At 39.1% G+C, this 24,459-nt stretch overlaps 1 protein-coding gene across 6 annotated transcripts in view; it reads right to left on the reverse strand.

Moving 5' to 3' along the window:
* Positions 1-24,459, reverse strand: part of SH3KBP1 (SH3 domain containing kinase binding protein 1) — a 341,920-nt gene that overhangs the window by 209,779 nt on the left and 107,682 nt on the right. For all 6 annotated transcript variants that reach the window (XM_070462384.1, XM_020914380.2, XM_020914383.2 and 3 more), the window contains one exon: positions 6,246-6,369. In XM_070462384.1, the coding sequence (XP_070318485.1) occupies positions 6,246-6,354 (109 nt within the window). In that variant the 5' untranslated portion in view covers positions 6,355-6,369. The remainder of the gene's footprint in view (positions 1-6,245; positions 6,370-24,459) is intronic.

Consider the following 24,459-nt stretch of genomic DNA (forward strand, 5'->3'; position numbering starts at 1 on the left):
TCCTGGTCAATAGGGGTGTAAGAGATGGAACAAGGACAGAGAAACAGATTCTATGAGTTCAACGAGTAAATATTAGAAGAGAAAGGAAAGGAGTCAAAGAGAACATGTGTATAATGTGAGAAGCCATGGGTCTGAGATGGAATTGCACAGACTGAGAACACTAAATCAGAGGAACCAAAGGCATCCTGCACAAGACTCTCCCTAGGAGAAAAGTGGGGAGGAGGAGGAGTTTCCTAGGAGAGCCACCAGGTGGAGCCACCACCACAAAACCACTTCAGGGAGGGTCCTCTGGAAGGACTTGGGTTGAAGTCTCAACCATTGACTGTTCCATGGGACACTCATGACTCCACTGTTAATGCTTTATTCCCCAGGCACAGAGATAAAAAGGAGATAAATATAATAGAAGAAAAATTCTAAAAATAATTTTGTCAATGACTCACACATTAAAAATTATAGAAAAAACATGATAGCAACATCCTTCTAGAATGACTTCTTTCCACTCTTTTCATCACTAACTCTAGGCCCAGTAGGCAGTACCACTCAGATGAGAAAATGGACAAGAGCAATATATTCTAACACCAATTACTGGTCCTAACATGGGTTCCTAATAAAACATGTCAGAAATGCAGCCAGGGACTAGTTACTGCATAAGACCTCTCCATGGCCCCTTTACTCTCGAACTTTCAAGAATGAAGGTCCACTGGGGCAAAAGAAAAGACCATAAATGCGTATACAGACACATTCAGATAGACATATATATTACTGCATGACTATATATGATATTCATCTACATTCATTGCCAGGTGGCCAGCTTTATTTTTATCTTCCCATGGGTGAAGTGACAGCCAAGAGCTTCCACACAATAGTAATGCCTTCTCATAACCCTCACTAAAAGCCAGCAATTTAGGTAAAAGAGACAGATGATTTGGAAACTTGAAGAAAAATCTGACTCAATGCCCCCATTTTCTGATTCCTATTTAACTGGAGGTAACTCATATTTGTTTCTCCAAAAAGAAATTTGAAAGGAAAAAAGTCTTGCTTCTAGAAACAAATCCCCAGATCTCACATCTACCTCAAACAACAAAGCCCTGGAAAACCAAAGTAGTTGACATTTTCTTTATTAAGGACACACTTGTTCCATCCTTTGTTTACAGTTTCATTTCAAACAAAGAACCCACAGCCAATCGATCCATGCCACTGCCTCTGAGCCAACCCAATAGTGCCACACCAGAATGTGCACATTTACATACACACGCACACACTCACCCACGTTCTGATGAACAAGCCAATGGATACCTCAAGGATATTATTCAAAGTTGCTAAGTAAATGCTCAAGAAATGAAAGCTTGAACAAACATTCCCCTTTCGCATAGTCATGGGAGGGAGGTCACTATGGCCAAATGTGTTTAGGGATCGGAATGACTAGTGCTGAAACTGACAGGAAACATAAACAGAAGGTGAAATTCTTCTGACAGCTACAGGCAGCAGACCGAAATGGAGAGACCTTCTGTGAGCAAACACTGGGTCCATGTTACACTGAGGGGCATGTATGTAGCCCCAATCCACACATAAAATGAATTCTGGAGAATTTATGCACTAACTTTTAAAGCAACAGTGTGTCACCAGAGGCAGAGCAGCTGCTGGTCCCTCTGGCAAAGAACACTTCTGAATTAAACCTGTCTGAAGGACTAAACATACAAGAAATGAGCTTCAAACAGTCGTGTGCTTCAAAGTCATAGCCACATTACCAACTTGGAGAGCAACCCTCCCCCATCTCATCTTGAATCTTATCTCATAGCATCAGCACTATACCTGTTACATAATATCCTTTAAACCTTCAGATCTTTCCGTATTAATCTCTGGAAGGGGCAGTAAAATGCAAATGCATAACAAACCTTAAATAAAGATGGTAAAAGCAGTTTATCTTTTGGAAGGCAGATGCCAAAGTAGCAGAGCGACTTAAAAAGATGATTATAGAATACATTGTATATCAGGACAGCATAACAATAATAATAATAGCAAAGAATAATAAATGTGCAAAATACAATAGAGACTTACCAAACACTGAATTCATGATAAACTGGAAATAGAAACAAGGACATATAAAGCCAACCAGAAACATGCGGAGTGGCTTCACATTCAGAATGACAGAAGTAAATAAGAGATATATCCCCACTGTGCCAGAAAAAAGGTATAAGAAATGTGCAGCACTTTCTTAACATTTCTCAAGTGACAAAACAGACTGGAATTGCTTACTGGCAGGACCTGCTGGTATTTTTCTAGTCTTTCTCTCTGTCCCAGCACAAAGCACGGGGCCAGGACCACAGTAGGCACACAGGAAACATGTGTTAGGGAATGTCTGTTAGTATCCATCCCAAAGTGAGGAAAGAACAATGTCCAAAATTACAGGCAGCAGGAGGGGTTCAGAGATAGGCAGCCTCCCCATGAGGCTGCTAATGGTACAAAAACTGGGAAACAAGAACCCTGAAACAGAAGCTGATCCTCACAGAGGCCAGCAGGGTACTGATTCCAGGCTGGACATTTAACCTATCACATGGATAAACCTCGATGAGAAACACTTATAAGGGTGAAACCAAAAGATTTTTAATTATATTCTACTTCAAGTGGAAAAGAGTCCATATTCAAATGAACAAAACCCTCTTTGCTCATTTTCAGGGATATATTTATTTTATTTGCTGTTAACTGTTAAAGCATCCATTCTGTTCAGTTATGGTTTAAAACTCAAGGTGTGAATGTCTTTAAAAAATAAACTACCATGCAGTAATGTTAAAATTTAGGAGGGCCCACCACTTTCCTATACGGGTTCTATGATGGAAGAAGCAAAAGAATAAATCATTCTCAGAAGGAAATAGACAATCTTTTTCTTTCTGGTTCATGAGAATGACGTTTTGCTCCAAGAGAAGTTTTTAGAATTTCTGACTGTAATTTGCTAATATTCTGGAGTCTGGAGAGGATATACACCATCCATGCTTCAAGTTTACATAAAAAATGACCTCTCAGGCCTTGGGGAAGGTTTATTTTAACCAGGAAGCTCCCTCACTGTGACTCAGGTAAAGCCCAGAGAAGTGGCCAAGGGTGACAGCAGGCACAACTGTCCTTAATAATGCTAATGCCTGGAATATATAGTTGATGGTTGCCAGGACAACAGGATGATCTGCTTGCTCACTTGCTTGCTCTCTCTCTCTCAATTTCAGTCACATCTTTTACTGAAATAAAAAGCCCGGGGAGTCATTCCAGTACCTCCCTAAATCAACTCTGTAGAACTTTGCAAAGGTTAAAGCTGAAAACTGAAACTAATCAGTCCCCGAACTCATGTTTCCATGTTCCTGGCCTTTTCTCAAGGCTATGAATAGCTCCCATCAAATGTAGAGTATCTTTTGACCTTCTGCATGTGCCTTTGTGGGGAGGGCAGTGAGCTCATCCCACACTGTGAGGTACTACAACCCATTTGCCCCTGCTGCAAAGTGAGGCACATCCCCAATGCAAAAACTTCTGGACACAATATTTCTTCAGCTCAGTCTGTCTCAAGTTCGGGACTCAATAAAATGGTTCAATTTCAGACTTTCCATAGAAATAGACTTCAATCTTTATTAAACCATTGCTAAGCCTGTATCAAATGATATAGCCCATATAAAGTAAACAATCATCTCACATTTGATAAAGATGAAGAAAAAGAATCTGTGTTAATTCTGTCAAATTCACATAGGGTCCAAGGCTGAACCACAAGGTGGACTCATATACTATAAGAAAAGCTCCAAGTTAGTGAGTCTAAGTATTCTATTACTACACTCTGAAGGCAACTTCCTTCCATAACAACAGCAAAGGACAAAAACATCCAAGAGATTTCTAGGGACAAAGCTTGATGGAAACAAAGGGAAGGAGGAGACTTTGGTCATTTACGGTAACTCATAAAACTTGAAAAAATTAGTCGGATGGAAGTGTTTACAAGTAACTAGAATCATCCCACAGATTTAGCCTCTGATCCTTGTTTTAAGGGGGAAAAAAGTGGTTTTTCATTAATTTGGGGTGGGAAAAAATGTAGCTTTTGAGCTCAGCACAATGAACTATTTATCTGGCCTGACAAGGCCAATCAATCCAGCTCCCTGTTTATTATAAGGAGTAGTAGGATACTGTTAGCCTTGATGAGTGGGGGCAGGGCCAAAGACAGCCCTGATCCTGGTACACAATTCTTCCCTTCAACTGGAAATTTATGTTTGGTCCAGGTGACCTGGGGGTCAGTATGAAGCCTGGGATAGAATGAAGATGGTTTCTTATGTGTTTCATATTTACAGGACACCCCCAAGTGCTAAGGTCTCAGAGTCAATGACAGATTCATTATATAGAATACCTAGGAGTAATAAAAAGTTGGTCATAATCAGGTGAAGGCTTAAAAAGGGAATATTCAAGTCAGTAAGCCAGTTCTTTAAATGCCCTTTTCTGGTTAATGAAAAATTCTGTAGGGGACTTCAAAGGTCATATTTTTGTTGTAAAGAGACAATTATCTGAAAAGTTTGACTCTTTCATTGATTTAAAAGTTCTCAGGTAATTTTATCAAATTCATCTGGATAATTACCTTAATTCCTTAATTAATTCCTTATCTTGTTAAATTAATGAATTACGTGAATTATCTCTTATTTACTTTACAAAAACAGAGCTGGCTGGAAAGGCCTTGCCATTGATCTTTGTGTATGCAATTCCTCAGCCCACCGACCCAAGCAGGATCAGGAGAAATGGGAGGGGCTCAGGTGAGCAAGGGAGGTTTGGGGGTGCAGACCCACACATTGAACTCTAGCTGTCCAAGTCCAATGAGTGCAGGCCTCAGGAGTTCTGGAATCTACTTGCAAGAACGCAGGATGGGCTCTGGGCTATGGCTACAGTTTTAGAGCTAGATAGCCCAAATTCTTAAAACGGGAAATCTCCTTTGGCAGGATGGGTTTAAAAAAAAAAAGGAAAGAAAAAAAATCCTATAGCTGCTAACCAGCGTGGGCCTCCAGCCAATATTTCATCTGAATAATTCAAAAAAGGAAATGTAACCCAGGGCAGCTGGAGAGGGTAGAGGAACAAGCAGGAAGGAAGAGAGACACAAAGCTGAGGTCTCAAGCACTATGATCAATGGACAGTTTATTGGACAAAGTCTTACAACATCTAAATTTGATGAAAGATTAGCTGTTCTTCCTCATGGTTATGTAAATTTGCCTTCCTTTTTATTTTTAATGGAACCCTTTGCTAATACATTTCTGGCTCCTGCTTTTTGACCGGTTCTATGTTTCTCTTTGGGCTTCCCTGGTGGCTCAGAGGTTAAAGCATCTGCCTGCAATGTGGGAGACCTGGGTTCGATCCCTGGGTCTAGAAGATCCCCTGGAGAAGGAAATGGCAACCCACTCCAGTATTCTTGCCTGGAGAATCCCATGGACAGAGGAGCCTGGCGGGCTACAGTCCACGGGGTCGCAGAGTCTCTTTAAGGACGTAATAAGCCCCTGAAAAGGCTGCCTCTGAAAGTTAAGCTACCTTGGGTGTGGTCAGTGTGTGCGTGGGCTGGTCCAATGGGGAGGGTGGGCATGGGAGAAACTAAGGCAAATCAGTTTCCATTTTAGTATAAAATTGAGTCAGGTCATCTGTGCCATCTTATAGAATCTCTCCTACCATTTTAAACAACAAGGTCACAATAGGTGGACAGGGGAGAAAACAAAACTCCAACCAGCCGATACCTGGAAGATCCACCAAGGTGGAGACAAGATGGTGAAAGGTTTTCTGGTTACACAGAAGGCTGAATGAGCTGCATCTCTCTAAGTACTGTCTCCTAAACTGAGAGACAAGGCCTGTGTTTGGGAGCCCAGCAGTCAGAGAGAGAAAGAGCCTGCCGAAGTCTGCCCTTAAATTAAGAAGAGAGCATGGCCAGACATGCTCAGCTTAGCCAGCACCATAGCATTCTCTGAAGCCACCTTTCATCCATAAAAATAGACATGAAAGAGAAAGCTAAAGTCCTAGAAAAATTATCATTTAGAAATTTAGTCTACTTTACCACTGTAAAAAAAATTTTCATTAGTTTCCTTTAGTATGGTTATTGTATCGCTACTTGCCGTGTATGACTGTGTGTGCACCCAAAATGTATACAAAACCAATGACATTCAATTTTCCAGCAATTCAAAATCTGATCCAGTTCACCCAGCAGTTATCAGTTTGGGTTTGTGTGTGGGGAGAGAGCTCTCTCTCCTTTGCCATACCTCTCTTGTTGGTTCTTAGAATTGTTTCAGAAGACAGCAAAGCATTTCCACTGGACACTTCGTGCATGGGCTTTTCTGGAGCTTTGCTGGAGAGAGGCTCTTTCTTCATTTCCTTCTTTATTTCCTGTGAGGATAGAGAAAAGGAAAACAAGATTGTAGTTTAACATTTTCAAACATCTCTATTTTAAGCTTCAGCTTTCTGGAATGAACTACAGTGACCTCAACTCAGCACAACATTTTAGAAACACCATGTTGTTTGTTTTCCTTACATTTAGTAGAGAAGCACCTGGTCCTATAAAGCAGAATAATGTCCAATACAGTGATGCAACCTTCTGTGACTATGGTGAAGTGATCATAAAGGCCACCATACAACTCTAAGTGACAGCCTGTTCTACTTTTTGAACAATGACAAGCTTTGGCCAAGCACAGTTACCCCTCAAAAGCTTTCTGGTTTCTATACTTCCCAACAGGGGTTTAAAGAAGTATATTCCCAAATCACCATTGTGCTCACAGTTACACTAAACCCAAAAGAAGACTTAAGTTCATTTACAGTTACCAAGTTCCTCTGGCTTTTTAATCCTTAACCGAGAAAAATACAGGTAACAAACTAAAATAAAGACTATCGTTCTTATTTTTTTATTTTTTTTCCATTTATTTTTATTAGTTGGAGGCTAATTACTTTACAACATTGCAGTGGTTTTTGTCATACATTGAAATGAATTAGCCATGGATTTACATGTATTCCCCATCCCGGTCCCCCCTCCCACCTCCCTCTCCACCCCATCCCTCTGGGTCTTCCCAGTGCACCAGGCATATAAAAAAAATTTAAAAAATAAAATAAAATAAAAAGACTATCGTTCTAAGCCAGAGGTCGGCAAACTAAGCCCACCATGTGTTTTTGTAAATAAAGTTTCATTATAATACAAGCCCATTCATTCCATTTAGGTATTTTCTATGGCTGCTCTGATGCCACAACAGCAGAGTTGAGGAGTTGGAACAGAAATTCAAGCCCCAAATACCTGACCCTTTACATACAAAGTTTACACGAGGTAGTCTCTTATCAAAGCTCCATTAAGATCTGGATTTTTAAAACCTGATGCCTGATACAATCATTTCAAATTACTTTAATAATTTACATAATTATGTTCAAAAGCATTAAGAGTCAGAAATGATAGTAACTCACAAGCTGCAGATCTGGGCTGGGGTTCTGGGCTTGTCTGGACCCAGGATCACATTGACTTGGGAAGAAGGGAAAGCTAAGCACCTGGAGTCAAAGCATACCTGGGTGTCAGGAAGGGCTCAAAGAGGAAAGATGTGTTCTTTAGAAAGAGGCTGGGGCAAGAATTGGGCATGGGTCCTTCAATGAATGAACAGGAAGATGGAAAGTTTGGTGGGAGGCCACACTTTGGCCTGGGCAGAGGTGGAAAGAACAGAACAAAAGCTTGTCAAAACATAGCCACTGCCTAGCAGCTTCCTACACACCCAAGTGTTAGTTACCGTATCCAATTCCCCGATTGCTGGCCCTGTTCACAACAGCCTCGCCCTCTCTCCCTCACCAGGGCCCCACCGGAAACCAGCAACTGCGGCTGGTGCTCTGCTAGGGTGAGAGTTTCAGCTGGCGCACCAGGCCAACACAGCATAAAGCTGTGTGCATGTGCGTGTCTGTATACGCACTCCCACCTCAGCAGCCTGGCACCTGCTAGAACAGCAGTTGCTGGGGGTTTGTGCAGCTTCACGGGCAGATGGCATCAGGGGACAATCTGCAAACACTGCCAGCCTGAGTTGCATGAAAGGATGCTTTCTTAGTGATGGCTGCCAGCCTGCTATGGCTCTAGAAATACAGAAAAGCAGCCACTGTGGGGTCTTCTTCCCCAATGGCTGCTTCTTTGTGGGTAGAAGAGTTGCTTAAACATCACTCTCCACCGTAGGGTGGGTATGACCATGCAAACACTGATTTCCCAACTGGACACAACATAATGCAGTGATGCAACATCCAGTTTTGCCAAGGAGTGATTCAGAGAAATTCAGTGGGCTGTGGGTGACATGCTGAGTACTTGCTTAGCACTAACCACTAATGGCATGCAGCTGGGGAGGATGAAGGGGTTGCAAACATGAAAACTTGGGGTGGTCACTGGGGAAAGCCTCAGAAGCCATGGTTGTCAAGAATGTTCACACCCAAGGCTTCAGAGCAGTACCTTATGAGCGTTGAAGGACTGATCTGATGAAGCAGGTGTTTAAGGGCTGAGAAACCAGAAACAGGAGAGGAGCTGGTTCATAAGTTTCAGATTCTGAGCCCCACACCAATAATTGTTCACATTTGCCAGACACATAAGCCTAATGATGACACAATTCCTTAAGTTGCTTCTTAGATGGAAGCAAGGAGACAAAACCTAAAATATGCCTTGCCCTTTTCCAAAGAAACCAACCAGACACGCAGCCAGAGCAGTTCATCCTGCAGACTCTCCATTGGCCCAACAACCAGGTTCACCCAAGCTCAGTGTAACCTCACCAAAACCAAACATCTTCTCTCCGATCTGCCCCTTCTCTGGGAGCGACGGGAGCTATCCTGTTTGATAGCTCATCATCTGCCCACTTACTCTGGCTGGAAGACTCAGCGTTAACTCTCATATCTAACCAGCCACTCAGCTGGGCTCTATCTACTTCCTTAATCACTTCTCTCCTTCCTCCCATACTGCCTTAAAAACATGAGAAGAAAAAAAAAAAAACACAAAGAACTTGAACAGACATTTCTCCAAAGAAAATATACAAATGGCCAATAAGAACATGACAAGATGCTCCATCATTATTCACTAGGAAAACTTAAATCAACACCAAAATGATATACCCTTTCATTCCCACCAAGATGGCTAGATTTTTTTTTTAAAGGAATACAAGTGCTGATGAGGACGTGGAAAAATTGGAATCCTTGTACACTGCTGGTGAGAATGCAAAATGGAACAGTCAATGTGGAAAACAGTATGATGGTTTCTCAAAATGATAAACACAGAATTACCATATGATCCAGCAATTCCACTTTCAGGTAATATACCCCAAAGAGTTGAAAGCAGGGACCTAAACAGATAACTTGTATGCCAACGTTTAGTGCAGCATTATTCACAAAAGCCAAAAAGTCGAAACAACACAAGAGTCCATCAAAAGGCAAACAAATAAACAAGATGTGGCATGTACATACAACAGAATATTGTTCGGCCTTGAAAAGCAATAAAATTTTGATGCATGCTACAACATGAATGAACTTTGAAAACACTGTGCTAAGTGAAATAAGCCAGACACAAAAAGACAAAAAATGATCTGATTCCATGTATATGGGACATCTAGAATAGGCAAACTCAGAGACAGAAGCTGACTAGAGGTTACCAGGGAGTAATGGGATGGGAGGATGAGAGTTAAAGTTTCACAGTTATGGAGTTTCTGTTTGGGGTGATGAAAAGTTTTGGAAACAGACAGTGGTGATGGTAGAATAAAATTGTGAATGCAATGAATGCCACTGAATTGTATTTTTAAATGGCTAAAATGGCAACTTTTGTGTTATATATATATTTTTTTACCACAATAAAAAATACACATGAATACCATCTTACATTTGAGAGTTTACCTTGTGCTAAAGCTTCCTCTAAGAGCTGCACCTGGACCACAACTTTTAACATGCAGAACAGCCCTATTTACTGATGCACATGCCAAGTCACAGAGAGCTGAGGAAACCTGTCCAAGGTCAAACAAGGAGATGCCAGGATTGGAACTCAATGGTCTAGCTTCAGAGCTCAACTCTGAACCACTCTTCCCCCAAATGCTGCCTGTCTCCAGTCCCATGTCTGGAGTCCCAAGACTCCAGGACAGTGTCTCCTGTTTCACCTTCACACCGCCTCAAGGGATGGTTTCCGAAAACTGCTGTCCACTCTTGTCACTTTCCTCCTCAAAGCCTCCAATTACTTTCAAAAGACCACAGGGAAAGCTCTTACCTTCAAAAACATTTCAAATTGCACAGCAAGTCACACGTCCCTGTGTACTCACTTTTGGCTCAACCTATCTGACGTATGTACTGACCCTAGGTACCAACTACCGTGCACATGCAAGGTGAGTGGTGCACCTTTTGAACACCCTGACATTCACAGACATCTGATGTCATGGACCCCTATCGGGGGGCTCCAAAAATAGGTGACAATGCTAACAATGACACAGCCTTACATTGGCAAGGGTTTATATAAATTAAAGCGCTGTAACAGATTTTTTTTCACTTGCTCCTCACAATAACACTGCCATTTTGTTACTGAAAAAGGAAAAACAACCTGATTTTTCTAGACTGATATATTTTTGCACACAAGAATCATGAGACCCAGTCAGGGAGGATGCAAGACCATCAAAAAGCTATGAGACTAGTATGGGGCAGGGAGGGCTGTGGAACCCAGCTCCGGGCCTTCCAGGCAGACCTCTCCTGCTACAGCTCACTTCCCCCAAAGAACCAGTGTCCTGGCTATAGTGCATGCATACTAAGTTGCATCAGTTGTGTCTGGCTCTGTGAGATCCTAGAGACTGTAGTCAGCCAGGCTCCTCTGTCCGTGGGATTTCCCAAGCAAGAATACTGGAGTGGGTTGCCATGCCCTCCTCCAGGGGATCTTTCTGACCCAGGGATCGAACTGCATCTCTTATGTCTCCTGCATTGGCAGGTGGATTCTTTACCATAGTGCCACCTGGGAAGCTCCCTGACTATAGTGGGGAGACTCAAATCACCCCAGCCATGGCTCCAGTGGAAAACTTCACTTTCCTCCACACCTAAAGAATCTAATACTGCTTTATCCCTAAGCCCACAAATACTAGGGCTGAAATCCTTGAAGACTCTTTATCATCCACACAATAGCTCTTTGCTGCAGAAGAGGGTGGATTTGACAGTGGAATAACCCCTGCTTGTCTACAGCTGCCAGGATCCCTGTACCTGGAGCTCTCCGAGGTTCTGATCCAAGTCGGAGGATGCCAGATTTCCTGGGTATAAGCATTCCGAGCCCCCAACCCTCAGTCTCAGCTTTCTAATGACGAGGCCTAAGTTATTAACCATTTATTGAGAACCTGGATCCTACTCTCTCAGTGGTATAGAACACACCCTGGGTCAAAACTGTGGGACACGGGGGCTTACAGAAATTCATACATGCCCACAGATATAAATCAGCAATGATTCTGCTTGCTTTAAAACAGAACAGAATAGTCAGGGTATCCACTATCCTAGACCTTTTTAGGAGGTAAGGGAAACCCAGCTTCTTTCTTCTCAAATCTGAAGCCTTAACAACAGAAACTCTGCTTGGATGGCAAAATTGAGGCCATCCATAAACTATCGATGTTCCCATGACACTCAAACTGTGTTGCAAGGACCTCCTGAGTGAACGGAGAGGGGAATTCACACCAATCCTGCTTCACAAAGCAGTATGCTCGTCAGAGTCTGAGATGGTTTATCCACAACTGGAGGCCAAGAAGCCCTGATAATGCCACTCTAGCAAAAATTCTCTGTGACACATTTAGCAGCCTGCAAACAGCAACCTCACTGGGCAAAGGCATAATTCGTACACCATTAGGAGCTAACAGAGTCTACCTTCTGATAAGCAGGACTGCCTGGATGTAGCTGGTGGCAGTCAAGTCAGCTCCCTCTTTTCACCTCTCCCTCCCCATCCATTACATACTAGGCAGGCACTGGGGGGTTGGCTCGTTTGAACCTCAACTTCTTTCAATTAACCAAAATACTACACAGCAAAATATCAATGAAGGTCTGGTTGGGGGGCCCCTCCCTGCTTTCACCCTTTCTGTCTTCTACCAACCTCTGACACAAGTTAAGACAGAGACATCACGCTGGATGGAGAGAAGGCTGTCAACAAACCAAAACTAGTCCTGGCATCATCATTTAGCAGGTGGGTGACCTTGGGGTCAGTAGTGAAAGCCTCTAAGCGAGTCTTTCATCATCCCCAAAAGTAGTTTAATGCTAGATGCTTTGGCACCATTAGAGAGATGTCTTCAGGATCAAACAGTGAATTGGAGCGTAGCATACAAATTGATTGCTTATTGTCATAATTAATGCCATCATTAAATAGCAAGTGCTATTTAAAAAAAGAACTACACCTACAAACACAGATGAATATTTACAGTCAGAATGTTGAGTGAAAGAAGCCAGACTGAAGAGATCGCATACTGTATGATTCCATTTATGTGAAGCTTGACAACAGGCAGAACTAATCAATGGTGAGAGATCTCAGAATAGAAGTTACCCTTGGGAAGGTACCAAATGGGAGGGGTACAAGATAGCCTGCTGGGAGGATGAAAATGTTAGACAATTTGATGTGGGTGATGGTTTGCACACGTAAAAATTCATTAGGCTGTATTTCTAAGATCTCTGAACTTCACTGTATGCTATTTCAATGTAAAAGAAAAGCATAAACACATAAACCAGAAGAAGACAGATTCTCTTCCACTGAAATGTGTTAATATTTCATTCCAGGAAGTCAAAAACTAGAAAAAGTTTTTTCTAGTCAAAAAACTAGAAAAGCTAGTGCTTTGGTGTTTTAATAGTCATCTCAGGGAGTGGAAAGGCTTCTGGGATCAACATTAAGACAATAAATGGTCAGAATATGCCAGATGCACCCTACCAAGTAGGTGAGCCGAGGGGCGTCTCATCTAATTGACATAATCAGCTGAGTGGCTCAGCTCCCTCCAAGGGGCACTTCCTCTCCCCATTAGCTGACTTCCTCAGATCTCACAATGATTCCTTCTCTCCTGTCACCAAGAATACAGGCAAATAGAGAAGGCTCGTGACACTGACACCAGAGGAGCTCAGTGCTGTCCTGACCAGCCAGAAATGCTGGTGCCAGGCTTCTCACAGCATTAGAGCAAGGCTGGGCAGGGTCCCCTAAAGCTCAGGGCTGAAGTAGGGCAGGGAAACGAGGCATCGTTTGTAAGCCTGCCTTCAAACCTGGTCAGTTTCTTTCTGAAGGGTAAGGTTTCCTTTAGAGCTAGATGGGGCTGTGGGATCAACAGCCGTGCCCCCTATACTAGTTCATGGAAAATCTTTTTGCAAAATTACCACTGGCAGGAAATAATAAGAAGTCACTAAAAATTACCCCAAATCTACTGATCAAGAGAGTTTTGAATAGATATAGAATCCTGGAATAGCACATTGCCATGCCCCCTACTCACACACAGATGCATGATATCTTCCTGCCCTCCTCACACACAAAAAGGCAAGTTTACGAAGAAGCTGCTCCATGAACATTCCCTGCTCACAGAGGCTCTGCTTTCCTACCATTTGGCTTCCTTCACAATATCAGTCTTAAAACACCCAGGAAGATACTGCAAGTAACCTGAAAGTAATAGTAGACACCAAGAGAGCTTCAGCTCTATCTGTAAGACTGTTTCTTTAAAACAATACATCTCATTATTACAATATTTTTTGAAGTACTTATGCTGCTGAACCACAAAATGCACCAAGTTCATTAGACAGAATTGTAAAGAAAATGTATATAAAATATCTGAAGTAAATAAGGCAAAATATGAGGATTTGATAAAGCAGACTGGTGACTACACTGGTATTCGTTATTCAGTTTCTCTCTTTTTCCAATGCTTGAAATATTTCATAATTTCCCTTAAAAATTACATAGTGAAACCATGTTGATGTCTCGTACCACAATGACCTCCTTATATTTACAAAATACACTGCCACTTTAAAAAGTGCTCTGACATACTATCATAAATATACTTAAGATATTTTCAGCTCAAAAGCTAAGAAGGAAAGTTTTTTAAGTAGCAGGAAACCTACTGTAATGTCTCTATATAAATCTTCAAATGACATCTATCATATATTTGCACTATTATCTCCCAAGAATCACCCATTACATAAGCCCAGGCAAGAGGCTCTTGACCTGCAGGATAGGAATGAATGCTGTGAAGAGTTCAGCCAGTGCTAGATTCCAGACAAAGATGAAACTGACTAATTTCATGTTCTGAAGAGATGACACAGCTTTCTGATGTATGACACAATTACCTGTATGACACTCAATGCCTTTATATACATATATGCCCATGCCCTGCTAAACAGGTAGATTATTACCGTTGGATCAAAGGGTGTCATTACCAACTGTTTGGACATGATTTAATGAGCACATAATAAATATTTGTCAAATGAATGGCCAATCTAGCAGGGTGTAATAAGCAGGATGGCTATCTATGGATAAGGGGGAGTATTTTCAATTCAGCTCAAAGCTATGACAACATTGAGATCTGTATGATCCTTACAATGACACAACTGGTATTTACTGGGTCACAAGTAACTTCTCACCTAAGAGGATGCAGGTCTGGCATGAGGGTGGTAGGAAGAAGATACAGTAAGAAAAATAACACTGTGCCTCATTTTTTTAAAATAAGCAATACCATTTCTTTCTAGACTGTGAATATTCAAAACGAATGTACTTATATAAAATGAAACCTTAAAAACAATAGAAGAAAACATGAGAGAAAGATTTTAAATCTCATAGTGTGAAAGACTCTCTGAAAGTCTGACACAGAATCCAGAAGACAAAAGAAAGAGTTGATAAATTACAGAAAACTATAAATATGGCATAGAAAAAAAAAAGAAAATTTATCAAGGAACACAGAAGTCAAAGCAGGAGAATATTGCCTGTGAAATAAGAAGACCTCTTTCCACAAAATATCAGCAAAGAGATCAATAACCCAACTAAAAATAGGAAAGCACAATTCATAGAGAAAAATGACAAACATATGAAAAGATGTTTAATCACACTCATAAGAGAAATACAAATTACAGTGAGATTCATTTGACAATACATGTACAGTACTCACTACCAGAAGGATCCCAAATCCTTTTGGCTATATTCTTATATGAAAACTGTAAAATTTACACCTTCTGTATTAGAATATTTATACAAGTATTCTCAATAGAGTGTGGACTCAGAATATTGTCTTGGTTTTCACAGCACGTAGCACAGTGCCTGGCATACAGCTGCTACTCACGCAAAGAATAAGTATGAGAGATACAGAAACGGCAAGCACAAAACTCCCCAAAAGGTGACAGTCTAGATAGAGAGGGATATAAATAAATTTTTACTTACAAAGAGATATCTTTTCCCTTGATATTAAATACCATAAAGTTTCTCAATGGCTCTCTCTTATACCCAGTGGATTTCTTAGTCTTACTGATATGAGATAGCTTTTATTTGTCAAAAACAATTAAAAAATGGTAATATAATATTGGCAATGATATAGAGAAAGACATCCTCTCATACTTTCCACTGAGAGTATAAACTGATGAATAAATTGGTACAACCTCTGTGGGAAGCGATGTGGCAATTATCTATCAAAAATGTAAATGCCTATGCCTTTTGACTCAGTATTTCCACTTCTAGGAATTTAAACTGCAAATATACTTGCACATGTTCAAAGTGGCGTATGTACAAGATTAACCATTATGACATTGCTTAAATTAGCAAAAGACTGAAAGAATATAACATGTTTCAGTAGCGAACTGGTTCCATGAATCCATACCATGCAACCCTCTAAAAATGAGGCTGGTCCAGAAGTGTCATTAAGGATATACACCAAGACATGTTACTGGGCAAAAAAGCCTAATAATGCATGCAAACATTTGTGTGAATTTGTGTGCATGCCTCATTATGCACACAAATGGATACAAAACAACAAACGGATACCTGAGACGACCTTCAGAAGAGGAAACAGGGTGGTTAAGAGACAGAAAACTTATTTTGTCCCTTTTAATTGGTACCATGCAACTGTCTTGCCTGTACAAAATTTAAATTGACTTCAAAATTAATAATTAAAATGTGTTTAGTATTTCCCAATCATTAGACTATTGACTGCTACTTTTTCTGCAAACAAGAATTAAGTTGGGATTATATCATTTCCACTGCTAATTTGAAAGATCCCAACATAACCAGTCAAAGTGAGAACAGTACATATAAACAAATACAAAACTTAAAAAGAAAGCTCTTTGGCACATACAGTTCATCACGGGAAAGTTAAAATGTGTGGAAAATCATGACAGAACCAATAATCAATTATTTCTTCAATTATTTCATACAAAACTCAATATTATGGAAATATAATTAATGGCATGATAACAACTGATAAAGACAAATAAAATGCATATAAAGAGGCAATATTAAATCTTATGTGCACTTTTATCATGGGGAGAATACATTTTGCTTTGGTGCCCAGAGTGCAAGCTATAGGAGTTTAACAGTTTGGGATTAGTTAACTACACTCAAAAAGGTTAATTAAACAATCTCAAATTGTTTAATGTGAGCTCCCTAAGGAATGGGCACTTTCTTTATCAATCTCTTCCTGAAAAAAGTTTAAATGTTACTGATAGTATCATATCTACTTCATGAAGCTGTACTATCTGCAACACATAAATTATTGGACCTTTTTCTAGGTCAACAGAGTGCTCTTGGAGAAAAAAAGAAGGGACATCCATGGTCCAATATCCATTTCTTCTTTTTTTTCTGTCATCTTTTAAATAGCTTTGATGATTATTACAATCCTGTGCCTCTCTGACCCTTTGCTGGGTTCCCAGTCACAGCACTGACCACTGTACTCTTGAGTCAAGTCTCTCAGTTACTCTGTAAGTACTTCAGGGGTAATAAATAGGTCTCACTCATCTTTCATCCCCAGACATTCAATAAGTGTTGGCCAGCAGGTACACATGAATGTTAGCCGTTACCCTACCTCTATCATTCTTTTAACCATTATTTGAGTACCTACTTTGTGTCAGATATAAATGAAAACAGTACATGTATCTGGCTGACTGTCAATTTTTACAGTCACAACTACTTCTAAGACTAATTATCTAATGGAAAAAATGTAAACACAAGGTAATCTACTTGAGAAAGTTTAAAGTAATGATCATAAAGGTGATCAAAGAACTAAAGAGAATGGATGCACAGAGCAAGAAATTAGAAGTTTTTAACAAAGAATTAAAAAATATAAAGAAAACCGAGCAGAATTAAATAATATAATAACTGAAATGAAAAATACACTAGAAGAAATCAACAGTAGATTAAGGTGTAAGAACAGATCAGTGAGTTCACAGAAAGAGTAGTGGAAATCACTGCTGGCAAACAAAAAAAAAAGAATGAAAAGAAATGAGGAAGTTTAAGAGACCTCTGGGACAACATCAAGCACACTAATATTCACATTATAGGGGTCCCAGAAGGAGAAGAGAGAGAGAAAGGGCCTGAGAAAATATCTGAAAAGATAATAGCTGAAAACTTCCATAACCTAGGGAAGGAAACAGTTACCCAAGGCAGGGAAGCACAGAGTTCCATACAGGATTAACCCACCAAGGAATATACCACATCACATTGTAATCAAAATGGCAAAAATTGAAGATAAAGAGAGAGTATTGAAAGCAACAAGGGAAAAGCAACAAATAACACACAAGGGAACTCTCCATAAGGCTATCAGCTGATTTTTCAGCAGAAACTCTGCAGACCAGAAGGAAGTGGCACAATATATTTAAAGTGATGAAAAGGAAAAACCTACAACCAAGAATATCTACCCAGAAAGGCCCTTGTTCAGATTTGATGGAGAAGTCAAAAGCATTACAGACAAGCAAAAACTAAAAGAATTCAGCACCACCAAACCAGTTTTACAACAAATGCTAAAAGAATTTCTCTAGGCAGAAAAGATGACAACTAGAAACAAGAAAGCTACGAAATGAAAAAGCTTACTGATAAAGGCAAACATACAGTAAAGGTAGGAAATTATCCACACACAAAGACAATTAGAGAAGTTAAAAGACAAAAGTAGTAAAATTATCTGTATCCACAATAAGCAGTTAAGGGATACACAAAACAATTAGATGTAAAATATAAATATCAAAAACAGTAATTGTGAGGGGAGGAGAGTAAAAATGCAGGGTATCTAAAAGGTCTCTGAAATTAAGAGATCAGCAACTTAAAACCAGCACATATAAATACAGACTCCTATACAAAAACCTCATGGTAACCACATGAAAAAAATCTGTAATAGATATACACACAAAAGAGAAAAAGGAATCCAAACACAACACTAAAGATAGTCATCAAATCACAAGAGAAGAGAACAAAAGAAGGGGAGAAAAGAACAAGAAAAGCAAATTCAAAACAATTAACAAAATGGCAATAGGAACCATTCACATCAATAATTACCTTAAATGTAAATGGTCTAATTGCTTGAACTGAAAGACACAGACTGGCTGAATGGATACGAAAATAAGACCCTGCTGCCTACACGAGACTCACTTCAGATCTAGAGGCACATACAGACTGAAAGTTAGGGGATGGAAAAAGGTATCATATGTAAATAGAAGTCAAAAGAAAGAGCAGCAATACTTATACCAGACAAAACAGACTTTAAAAACTGTTACAGAAGACAAAGGATAGAAGATAATGGTCCAGACAGAAAATCAGTAAGAAACATGGGCCTTAAATGTCACATTAGATCAGATGGACTTAATTAATATTTATAGAGCATTCCATCCAAAAGCAGCAGAATACACATTCTTTTCAAGTGCACATGGAACATTCTCCAGAATAGATCACATGCTAGGCCACAAAGCAAGCCTTGGTAAATTTAAGAAAACTGAAATCATATCAGCAAAAAAGCATGCTTCTATCAGCATAAAAGCATCTTTTCAGACCACAACACTAGAAATCAACTACAAGAAAAAAACTGCAAAAAACACAAACACGTGGAAGCTAAACAATATGGTACTAAACAACCAATGGATCACTGAAGAAATCAAATAGAATTCAGAAAACACCTAAAGACAAATGAAAATGTACACACAATGATCCAAACTCAATGGGATGCAGCAAAAGTAATTTTAAGAGGGAAGTCTATAATTATACAAGCTTACCTCAGGAAACAAGACATATCTCAAATAAACAACCTAAACTTACACCTAAAACAACTAGAGAAAGAACAACAAACAAAACCAAAGTTAATAGAAGGAAAGAAATCATAATGATCAGAGCAGAAATAAATGAAACAGAGATGAAAAAACAATAGAAAAGATCAATGAAACTAAAAGCTGTTCTTTGAAAAGACAAAGTTAATAAACCTTTAGCTAGACTCATCAAGAAAAAAAAGGAAAAGGGCTCAAATCAATAAAGTCAGAAATGAAAATGCAGAAGAACCAACACCACAGAAATACAAAGGATCATAAGAGACTACTTACTACAAGCAATTATATGCCAATAAAATGGACAACCTAGAAGAAATGGACAAATTCTTAGAAAGGTACAATCTCCCAAGACTGAACCAGGAAGAAATAGAAAATATGAACAGACCAATTACCAGTACTGAATTGAATCAGTAATTTAAAACTCTCAACAAGCAAAAGTTCAGGACCAGATGGCTTCACAGGTAAATTCTACCAATATTTAGAGAAGAGTTAAGACCTATCCTTCCTAAACTATTCCTAAAAATTGCAGAGGAAGGCACACTTCTGAATTCATTCTATAAGGCCACCATAACCCTAATACCAAAACCAGACAAAAATATCACATACACGCACACACAAAGAAAATAACAGGCCAATGTCACTGATGAACATAGATGCAAAACTTCTCAACAAGGTAGTAGCAAACCAACTTCAGCAATACACCAAAAGGATCATACATCATGATCAAGTAGGATTTATCCCAAGGATGCAAGAATTCCTCAGTATCCACAAATCAATCAATGTGATACATCACATTAAGAAACTGAATAACAAAAAACATATTATCATCTCAAAAGATGCAGAAAAAGCTCTTGATAAAATTCAACATCCATTTATGATAAAAACTCTCCAGAAAGTGGGCATAGAGGGAACATACCTCAACATAATAAAGGCCATATATGACAAACCCACAGCTAACATCATACTCAATGGTGAAAAGCTGAAAGCATTTCCTCTAAGATCAGGAAAAGACAAGGATGTCCACTCTCACCACTTTTATTCAACATAGTTTTGGAAGTCCTAGCCACAGCAGAGAAGAAAAAGAAATAAAAGGAATCCAAACTGGAAAAGAAGTAAAACTGTCACTGTTTGCAGATACATGATGTTATACACAGAAAATCCTAAAGATGTTATCAGAAAACTACTAGGGATCACCAATGAACTCAGGAAAGTCACCTAGAGTAATGGAAATAAAAACAAAAATAAATATGACTTTCCTGGTGATCTAGTTTAACCACTAAACTCTGAGCTTCCATTGCAGGGAATGCTGATTCAATCCCTGGTTGGGAAAGTTCCACATACCAGATGATGCAGCCAAAACAAACAAACAAACAAACAAAAATAAATAGACATATGGACCCTAATTAAACTTAAAAGCTTTTGCACAGCAAAGGAAACCATAAACAAAATGAAAAGACAACCTATGGACTGGGAGAAAATATTTGCAAACAATGCTACCAACAAGGGATTAATTTCCAAAATATACAAACAGCTCATACAGCTTAATATCAAAAAAACAAACAACTTAATTTAAAAATGGGCAGAAGACTTAAACAGACATTTCTCCAAAGAAGACATACATATGGCCAACAAGCACATGAAAAGATGCTTGCATCACTAATTATTAGAGAAATGCAAATATGTGTGTGTGTGTGTGTGTGTGTGTGTGTGTGTGTGTGTGTGTGTATGATGGAGAAGGCAATGGCACCCCACTCCAGTACTCTTGGCCTGGAAAATCCCATGGATGGAGGAGCCTGGTAGGCTGCAGTCCATGGGGTCACTAAGAGTCAGACATGACTGAGCAACTTCACTTTCACTTTTCACTTTCATGCATTGGAGAAGGAAATGGCAACCCACTCCAGTGTTCTTGCCTGGAGAATCCCAGGGACAGGGGAGTCTGGTGGGCTGCCGTCTATGGGGTCGCACAGAGTTGGACACGACTGAAGTGACTTAGCAGCAGCAGCATGTATAACTGAACCACTTGCTACACACTTGAAACTAACACAACACTGTAAATTAACCATACTTCAATTCAAAAATGTAAATATACTAGGATCTTTTAAATATAAAAAGAAATCAAATACATCCTTCATTTTCCTAAATCTTCTAAAAAATATAGAATTAGCTTGCAATTATGAAGAATGTATTAGGAGCAAAGTGCTGGTCTAAGGGTTTACATGGAGTATAACTCATTTGGTGTTCATAGCCACAGTAAGAAGTAGGGAGCATTATCACCTCTCTTTAACAGGTTGGGGGAAGTGGGTCCCAAGAAGAGATAAGCACAAAGGCAAAAAAGGGCTGAGAGAGAATTCTGAGAAAAAAGAGGAAAGCCAGAGGTATCACACTTCCTTATTTTACAGTATACTACAGAGTCATAGAAATAAAAACAGCATGGTACGGGCACAAAAGTAAACACACTGACCAATGGAACAAAGTAGAGAGCCTAGAATTAAATCCTGCTTACAGAGCCAACTAATATTCAACAAAGGAGTCAATAATACCCATGGGGAAAGCACAGTTTCTTCAAAATGATTCCCAGAAAACTGGAAGACTGCATGCAGAACAGTGAAATTGGACATCCATCTCATACCACTCACAAAAGTTAACTCAAAATGTATCAAACAATTAAACACAAGACCTGATACCATAAAACTCCTAGAAGAAAATGGAGGGGAAAATATCACTGATGCTACTCTTGGCAGCAATTTGAGTATAAATAACAAAAGAAAAAAGAAAACAACAACAAAGGGGACTACTACTCAAAAGCTTCTGCAAAGCAAAAGGAACAATTAACAAAATCAAAAGACAACATACTGAATGGGAGAAAAGTTCTGCAAACCATATACCAGATAAGGGGTTAATCTTCAAAATATTAAAAAAACTCAGTCAACTAAAAAAAAATCAGATTTTAAAATGGGCAAAAGAATTAAATAAACAATTCTCCAAAGAGGACATCAAAATGGTCAACAGACACATGAAAAAAAAATGCCAAACATCTGGGAAATGTAAACCAAAACCATACTGAAATATCATTTCACACCTGTCAAAATGGCTATTATCAAGAAGATAGAGACAACAGGTACTGGTGAGGATGTAGTAAAAGGGGACTTGCGTACACTGCTGGTGAGAATCTGAAGTTGGTCCAACTATTATGGAAAACAATACACAGGTTCCACAAAAGATTAAAAACAGAACTACCATATGATCCAGCAATTCTACTTCTGGGTATATACCCAAAGGAAATGAAAACAGGATCTCAAAGAGATATATGCACTCCCATGTGTATCACAGCACTACTCACAATAGCCAAGATTAAGAAAACAATCCAAAAGTCCATCAGTAGATAAATGGATAAAAATGTGGTATGCATATATATATATACACACACACGGTGGAATATTATTCAGCCATGAAAAGGGAAGCGACCTTGCCATTTACAACAACATGGACAGACCTTGATCACATGACAGCAAGTGAGACAAGTCCAAAAAAAAACAAGTACTGTATGATATCACTTCTTTGTGAAACTTAAAAAAGTGAAACTCATCCCCCACCACCACAAAAAAAAAAAGTGAAACTCAACAAGGTCCTACTGTAAAGCACAGAAAACTATATTCAATATCCTGGGATAAACCATAATGGAAAAGAATACAGAACTCTTCTCAATACTGTATAATAATCTATATGGTAAAAGAATCTAAAAAGAGTGGATATATGCGTATGTATAACTGATTCACTTTGCTGTACATCAGAAACTACATACATTTTAAATCAACTATACTCTAATAAAAATTTTGAAGTTAAAATTAAAACTAAATAAGAATTCCAAAAATGGAAAAAAAAGAAGATATATATGTGTATAACTGAGTCATTCTGCTGTACAGCAGAAATTAACACAACACTATAAATTGACTATTCTTTAATAAAAAATAAATTTAAAAATAAAAAGTTAAACCTGTAAAAAAAAACAGAGCAAAATGGTGGTTGCCAGGGTATAAGGGATGGTGATAAGTATGAGTATTCAAGGGCACAAATTTGTAATAAGGAGTAAATAAGACATAGAGATCTAATTCACAGTATAATGAATACATATAATAATACTGTATTATAATGATGTAATATGATAAATATCACTATACTGGTGACCAATCACAACACATAAACATGTCAAAGTAACACGCTGTACACCTTAAACTTACACAATGTCACACTTCAAATTTATTCAATTTTTAAAAGCTGGAGGGGGTTGCTGAGTGAGGGCTGATGGCTGAGTAGCTCTGTAGGCAAGCCTGACAGTTACACCATGCTCCACCCACAAACGATGTATATTCCGAATGTTCCTGCTTCTCTAACTCTGAAAGGCCAACTTTCATAAACTGCTATTTAAAAGAGGACAGACTAGGAAAATGATCATAGAATAAACTTCCAGAAGTGACTAGTGTAAGAGCCAACAATTTGAAAGCCACTCCCAAGTAAAGAAATCCTTGAATTTCCACCAACAAAAAAGCACCTGCTTACTGGTTGTTGAAAGATTGTTTATACACATGTCCATCCAGGATCACTTGATTGTCAAGAATAAATTATTCCAAGCCTGTGACAAAACAATGCCATTTCATGCTCATTTCCTGATTAAAGCTTTTAGACAGCTGGGCATTCTCATTTCTCAGAGCTGTAGGGAGCTATGCAAATTTCCATGCAGCAACTCCAAGATCATTAATCTAAGGCAAGCATGTGCCAACAGAATACCAGATTTTATACTGTTTCAGTAAAGAGGAGGGGCAGGTTAATCTAATTACCCTGTGTGTGGTCACCTGACTGTGGTTAACAAAAGGATCAAATGCTAAACTGTACAATCAGCAGAAAACTGTTAAGTAATGAGGCATTTCGTATTATAAAAGGAGTGGGAAGAGGCGGGTGAAATTCTTACATTGATTGGAAGCAGATATTGTAGCAATAAAAATAATCATACCAAACCTATAGGGATGATAGGTGGAGCATTTTAATTCACAGAGAGCTAGAAGCATAACTATAAAACAATTTCTCTCACACACACATACATAGATATACACACGTGCATGAGTCAATAAGACTGGAAGATACTTCTAGCAAAGGATGGCTAAGTAGAGCTGAAGTCATCAACAACCAGACCCAGGCATGCACTCACAGTTAGACTCACCCTACAGCCATAACCATGCATTTGGC

Source organism: Odocoileus virginianus, unplaced genomic scaffold, assembly GCF_023699985.2.
Source record: "Odocoileus virginianus isolate 20LAN1187 ecotype Illinois unplaced genomic scaffold, Ovbor_1.2 Unplaced_Scaffold_4, whole genome shotgun sequence".
In the NCBI taxonomy this organism is placed as follows: domain Eukaryota; kingdom Metazoa; phylum Chordata; class Mammalia; order Artiodactyla; family Cervidae; genus Odocoileus; species Odocoileus virginianus.